Source organism: Hyaena hyaena, unplaced genomic scaffold (assembly GCF_003009895.1).
Source record: "Hyaena hyaena isolate Hyena2069 unplaced genomic scaffold, ASM300989v1 scaffold_78, whole genome shotgun sequence".
NCBI lineage: Eukaryota > Metazoa > Chordata > Mammalia > Carnivora > Hyaenidae > Hyaena > Hyaena hyaena.
Window position 1 is genome coordinate 142,684 of NW_024080710.1, and position 7,159 is coordinate 149,842.

At 43.5% G+C, this 7,159-nt stretch overlaps 1 protein-coding gene across 1 annotated transcript; it reads left to right on the forward strand.

The window, feature by feature from the left end:
- The first annotated feature begins 345 nt into the window (after positions 1-345).
- On the forward strand, positions 346-4,979 carry ZNF22 (zinc finger protein 22). The gene is made up of 2 exons (XM_039233769.1): positions 346-577; positions 3,001-4,979. Exon 2 carries the CDS (start codon positions 3,082-3,084, stop codon positions 3,757-3,759), a length of 678 nt encoding a protein of 225 aa, XP_039089700.1. The 5' UTR covers positions 346-577; positions 3,001-3,081; the 3' UTR covers positions 3,760-4,979.
- The last annotated feature ends 2,180 nt before the right edge of the window (positions 4,980-7,159 follow it).

Here is a 7,159-nt window from a genome sequence, read left to right on the forward strand (position 1 = left end):
AGATGGGATGCTGCCCATTCATGAATTGCTGAACAAAGCCAAAGATCTTAAAATTTACCTGAAACTAACATAAAACAGTAAACTAACTACACTGGAATTAAAAAGAAATCTTGACATTTACTTGGTTAAAAAAAAATTTCTTTTAACACAAATGACTCGTGAAAACTATCGGTAACAGCTTCACCGCTCCGCAAGTACCTCTTATAATTGATTAAGTGCTCAATACTTGCAGGAAGAATGAGGTCGGCTCATTCTGCGCTGCCTTTCAAAAGCCCTGATGATCGGGCTGCGGTTTGCTGGCCCCGTAGGCCGCTGGGCGCCCACAAAGGGACCCCGCCACAGGTCTTGCTGTCCTGGGGGCCTCCGGACGTCTTCAGAGGGGCGGGAGACGGAAAGGAACGGGGAGAAGCGTCGGGTTCCTTCTTTCCGGTGGGCCCAGCACCATAGAGGGTCGCCCCCACCTGGTTCCTAGAGCGGCCGCTCGGCGCTGACTGACGGCGCGGCCCGCACTTCCGGCGGCGCGAGGGGCTCCCAGCGAGTGAGCGAGCCAGGGTGGCGGCAGGCGGCCCGCGGCGCGGTGAGTGGGCCGAGGGCGCGCGGCTCGGGGTTCGGTGCTCGGAGGCCGCTCTGGCGCCAGCTGGCCACGGCGGGGCGGCGCGGACCCGGGCCCCCGCTCCCCGAGCCACCCGGCGGGGGCGGGGGCGGAGGGAGCTGGGCGGGCCGGGCCTGCGAGGAGCGGCCGGCGGAGGCCTCGGGAGGGCGGAGGCCTGCGCGGGAGTCCTTGCAAGTCGGGCCGCAATCCCCACGCCGGCCATCGCCCGGCACCTTTCAGGACTAAATACTCTGAACAAACGCGTGGGTAGCACAGGGCTGTTGGGGGCTACCTGCAGATACTGACTCATTTACACCTCTAACACCCTGATGATGTAGCAGCCTTATTGTCTTCCCAGTTTTATGCAAGATAAAGCAGGTCTATTCCGGGATGCGTGTTCGTAGGACTAAATACTCCCACCTGCCGAGGAATTATGCTGAGCACCGGGCGGAGCGCTGGACTTGGTGTGAGAAGTTGTGGCTGCATGAGCTCCGGGGCCTGACTGCTAGGGGTTGGGAGCCTGGCCGAAGTATGCCTGCCTTTCCAAGGCTGTAAAATAGACATCATCGCACGAAGCCGCTACGAGTATTAAATATCATAGCACAGTCTCTGGCCTTACCGGCTACGTGTTTAGCATTTCCTCCTCTGTAGTGTTCTGGGTGGATTGCATAGTCTGAGAGTTTCCGACAAGGTCTGACTTCTGTAGTATGAAAAACCATTGTTTTCGATGTATCATTCCTATTATAGCAGGGTTGTTTTTTTTTTTTTTTAATAACGCAACACTATGTACCTAACAAATGTTTCTTTGTAATAGATATTCCGTACAAAGATAAGTATTCTGTAATAGATACTCTGTAAATATTCACTAAAGTTAAGGAATGCATGGTGCCCTCTCAGTAATTGGTATTGTGTGCAGTTTGCTCTTTCTGATACTTACCGTGGTTACAGCAGAGCTAATTATTAAATAGCCAAATAAAGTCCTCAGCACTTCCAGGCCTAGAGTCTCAATTATACAATATAAGATAAAGGAAAAGCAAGAACAATGATGTAATTTGTATTTCCAGTTATTTGCTTTATAAACTTGTATGCGGAGACCCAGAGTAATTACTCTCATTTTAAGGTCTACTTTCTGACACAAGATGTGGAAAGTAGTTCCAATAATTTTATTACTTTTGTAGCCCACCTTATCCCACATTGTCCGCTATTTGGAGTTTGGGACTTACTTGTTTATGGCCATTATTTTAAATAACTTTATAGCTAAATAAATGAAATTAATTTATTTGAATTTTCATAGCATTTGGGTATTTTAAAAATTCTATCCTATTTTTGCTCGTAAACTTTCCGCCCTTCCTTTTTGTGTGTCCTGCGCACCCCACTTTTTTTCTACTCCATTTTATTCCACTATCCACTGAAAGGTCTTCTGAATTATTTTTCCCTCTCTCCAAAAACAATTCCCTTGTTTCAGATTTTCAAAGATTTGTCCTCTTTCTTGAATCATTCGAATCCAGAAAAAATAATAAAGGACCTCGTCATTTATGTTTTTCTCATCCAGTATTAATTGAATGGATTCCCAGAAACTTGCCACTCCCTAGGGAGTAGCTCCTACTTTCAAAGCAATTTATGCTACAAAGTTAAAGCCAAGTTGTATTCACACGCTGTGAAAGCAGAATGGCTAACCAAGTAAGGAGAAGACAGAAATATTCAATAAAGTAGTATGATTTGTCATTTCATTCTAATTTGGATACATTATGTAGTCACCAGTAAGAAAGTAGAATTTTAACATGGGAGTAAATACTAAAATGTAATGATAGTCTATTACTCAGATTTTGATGGTCTTTCAGGGTTCTTCTGTTCCTATGAAGACATGTTGTCTCAGCCTTTTAATCCTTCAGAATTCTGTACTCATTTGATAATGCCTAATAAAAACATATATTTCACATTAACACTTTTATTTTGTCCTGTCTCAGACAAAAACTCCATAGGTAAATTTGGTCAAAATATGGGGATATTTATTAAGTTGAAACCCTGGGAATTATTAGATTTATTTTGCAAGTATTTTTCCCCCAGAATTGTCGTTTTTTATTGGATACATTTTTAAATTTTTTTTAATGTTTATTTACTCTTGAGGGAGAGAGAGAGGCAGAGTGTGAGGGGGCAAGGGGCAGAGAGACGGAGATACAGAATCTGAAGCAGCCTTCAGACTCAGCTATCAGCACAGAGCGGGGCTCGAACTCACAAACTGTGGGATCATGACCTGAGCCAAAGTCAGACACTTAACCGAATGAGCCACCTGTATTAGATACATTTTTAATTTAAGCTTGGATGCAATTTCAGTGGGTTGAAGAGGTATTAAAGTTGAATAATTAACAAATGATCTAAGTTGGCTCTTATTTTTTTCTCCTACACAGAAAATTCTGAGCTGAGGAGGTCTAGGAGGTGAAACTTCAGAAGAAGAGAACAGACTTTAAGAGTACATTTGGTTCATCACCATGCGGTTAGGAAAACCCAAGGGAGGTATTTCTCGGAGCTCAAGCCAAGGAAAAGCGTATGAGAACCCACGCAAAACAGGCCGGCAGCGGCAAAAATGGGGAATGACTGTCCGATTTGACTCAAGCTTAAGTAGACTGAGAAGAAGGTTGGATGAGAAGCCCTATAAATGTGCTGAATGTGAAAAGAGTTTCAGTCAGAGCTCAACTCTTTTTCAACACCAGAAGATTCACACTGGAAAGAAATCCCATAAATGTGCCGATTGCGGGAAAAGTTTCTTTCAGAGCTCTAACCTCATTCAGCATCGACGGATCCATACTGGGGAAAAGCCCTATAAGTGTGATGAGTGTGGAGAAAGGTTTAAACAGAGCTCAAATCTCATTCAACACCAGAGAATTCACACTGGAGAAAAACCCTATCAGTGTGATGAGTGTGGCCGATGTTTCAGCCAGAGTTCCCACCTGATCCAACATCAGAGAACCCACACGGGGGAGAAGCCCTACCAGTGCAGTGAATGTGGCAAATGCTTCAGCCAGAGCTCTCACCTTCGGCAGCACATGAAGGTGCACAAAGAAGAGAAACCTCGTAAAGCCCGGGGCAAAAATATTAGGGCAAAAACTCACTTAGTGTCATCTTGGAAAGCTGGTACAGGTAGGAAGTCAGTGGCCGGTCTCCGCTAAGTAAAGGGCTTCAGCCTTCTTTAAAAAATAAATAAGTAAAAGCTGTCCCTTTTAACTGGAGATGTTTTGTAATAGAGCACTTAAATACTGTATTCTTTTCTAGCATGGAGACATTGGGAGTTTAATGACCTTGGGCTGGGAAAAACTACAAGTCCAGCTGGTCTCATTTCTTTTTATGTAACTTGGAAGACAAGAAAACTGAAACTGTTTTGAGAGAATATAAGATCCTTGACCTCATGTGATCATGGCTTCCTGCATCGTTTTGACAAAGTTAACTATGTTTTAATGACACGTGTAAAAGTGCAAGTATTCCGATGACTCCTCAGTTTTAGGACTTTCTGTGGAACGAGTAATTAAAAGGGAGAAGAAATTAATTCCATTAGTGTGGGAGTTCTGCAGCTGATGAGGGGATTTTATGTTTGTAAAGTTTTGTAGTATATTAACCATTTGGTTTGTAAGTATGACTCAAGACTCGACATATTACAGTGTATTCATGTTCACTTGGCTCCCCCCCCCTCTTGCTTATGGACATTTATTAATAAAAGGAATCCAGTTTCCCTCTCTTTCACCAAATTCTTAATAAGAGATACTCTAGAAGCCAAAGTGAGAACTGAATTAGACGACAAGTCTCCTATTCCCACTAGCACAGTTCTTTGAGATGGTGTCACACTGTGCCACTTGTTTTTGAGAAATTGGGGTGGGTTTATGTTGATCCATCCCCACGCCTTTGTCTTTTGGCATTTGCTTATGCTCTGACAAATTGAGCCAGCCTGTTAGATCTACATGAATAAATCATTAAACCATAATACACCAGCACATCTCAACTTGTTAATTAGAAACCTACAGTTTACATGCCTCCCCCGCTTTCCCCCTTTGAGAGTGTTAGGTAACACTGGTTATCTTAAACAAATGCTTGTTGACCGTGAAAGTCATTTGATTCAAGTGTCAGTGCATTTGCAGCTCAATGTGTAGATTCTGAAATGTAAGTTAACTTCCTGAGTCAATATGAATTATTTATGAAGTTGAGCAAACCTGTTTCTTTTGTCAGAACAGTGCCAAGTGTCAGACATTCTGATCAGCCCTCAGCTCAGGTTTTAATTTTTATTGAAAGCTAACATTCTTCTGATTTTTTTTTTGTATCTTTTATAATCATACCAGTACCTGCTGTATTAATGACAGTTATCCATAAAAATAAAGAAAATGGAATATTTTGCATACTACTACCTTCTGTTTACTTTGCTCCTGGGAAATTGTTTCAGTGATTTAGGCAGCATCTAAAAACCACAGCTTTGGAAGAATCCCTATTTTGCCTGTTTTTTATTCCCTCAAGCTTGAACTTTGCCGCCCTCCTGGCCTTGCACCTGAGTACAGCTCAAAGAAGATGCCTTATTGACAACAGTTTCATCCGACAGAACATCCACAGAGTGTAGGTGAGTATGAGGTGATTGTAGTTGTCTTTTACAAAACACTTGATTGTTGACCACTTAGCAAGTGTCCCATTAATCACAACCAAACCACTCTGTAGTAGGGGCATGGCTCTGGGGCTATTTTGAGGATCTGCCATCAGTGTTATTTATAGCGGTTTTGTGTCTGGAATAACTTCTGTCTGGGACCAACACCACTTTCTTTAATAAATTTGCCAATTTTCACATACATCCTTTAATTAATTTAAAGCAGATGTGATACTTCTCTCGTAAGATGCTCACAAAAGGAGTTGAAGGCTGCTGCCATATGTTAGGTACTACAGAAGGCTACCATGTCATTGACCTATTTGCTCCCCGTTTTAGGGCTCTGAGAAGAAATGCATCCCACAAACTGGGAATACATAAGTCTGAAGAGAATTTGCTTTACTCAAAATAGCCCCAGAGCCATGCCCCTACTACAAAGTGGTTTGGTTGTGATTAATGGGACACTTGTTAAGTGGTCAACAGTAAAGGATATGTTCTAGAAATCGAGTCACTGGAGAATGTGAATCTGACGGTCAGTGCCTCTTTGAACACCGTCTCCTATGAAAATGTGCTACCCCTCAATATTCTGCTGAATCTCTACCATCACTCAGGTTTTACTAAACCGAATCCTTTTATCCTGACAGGCTCATTTCTTTTCTTTCTTTTTTAAAATTTGTTTTATGTCTTTATTTTATTTTGAGAGACAGAGACCAAGAGCAAGCGAGGGAGGGGCAGAGAGAGAGGGAGACACAGAATCTGAAGCAGGCTTCAGGCTCTGAGCTGTCAGCACAGAGCCCGACATGGGGCTCGAACCCACGGACTGTGAGATCATGACCTGAGCTGAAGTCAGACTCTTAACCAACTGAGCCACCCAGGCGCCCATTATACGGTCTCTGGATGTTTTACTGGAGAAGAGGTGGGGGAAAGCTCCAAGGTTGTTATTGTTGATAGGGTGCTTGGGTGGCTCAGTTAGTTAAGCGTCCAACTTCGGCTCAGGTCGTGATCTCACCATTTGTGGGTTCAAGCCCCACATTGGGCTCTGTGCTAACAACCAGCTCAGAGCCTGGGGCCTGTTTCAGATGCTGCATCTCTCTCTCTCTCTCTCTCTCTGACCCTCCCCTGCTCACGCTGTCTTGCTCTCTCTCAGAAATAAAACATTTAAAAAAAATTTTTTAAAGTATTGTTGAAATTTCGTTCACCCTACACTAATGAGTAAGGGGTGTTGTTTAATGTCTTTGACTTCCACATTCATTTATTCAGTCATTTCATAATGGTGGTAGAAATAAAACTGATCAAGACAGCCTTAGTTTAAAGGAAGTTTGGTTAAATGAGTAGTCGAGTAGAAGAACTGAGAAACTAAACTAGGAAAGTAAGCCCAGGGTGCTGTTCAAGCACAAGGGCTGTTCCTCTGGCCCAGGAGTTCTCAGTTTCGAGGTGCATCAGAGTCACTTGGAGGCCTTATTAAAACATTTCTGAGTCCATTCCCAGAATTGCTTATCCAGTAGGTCTGGGTTGTAGCTAGATAATTTCCATTTTTTTTTTTAAATATTTATTTTTGAGAGAGAGAGAGAGAGACAGCATGAGCAGGGGAGGATCAGAGAGAGAGGGAGGCACAGAATCTGAAACAGGCTCCAGGCTCTGAGCTAGCTGTCAGCACAGAGCCCAATGCGGGGCTGGAACCCACGAACCGCGAGATCATGACCTGAGCCGAAGTCGGACGCTCAACCGACTGAGCCACCCAGGTGCCCCGATAATTTCCATTTCTAACAGACTCCCAGGTGATGCTGATGTACTGGTCTAGGACACTTTTTTTTTTTTTTTTTAATGTTTATGTTAGTTTTGAGAGAGTGAGCAGGGGAGATGCAGAAAGGGGGACACAGAATCTGAAGCAGGCTCCATGCTGCCAGCACAGATGCAGAGCTCGGACCAACAAACCATTAGCTCATGACCTG

Excerpts from the sequence above, each read along its gene's own strand:
- ZNF22 (XM_039233769.1), top strand. The coding sequence starts at position 3,082 with ATGCGGTTAGGAAAACCCAAGGGAGGTATTTCTCGGAGCTCAAGCCAA.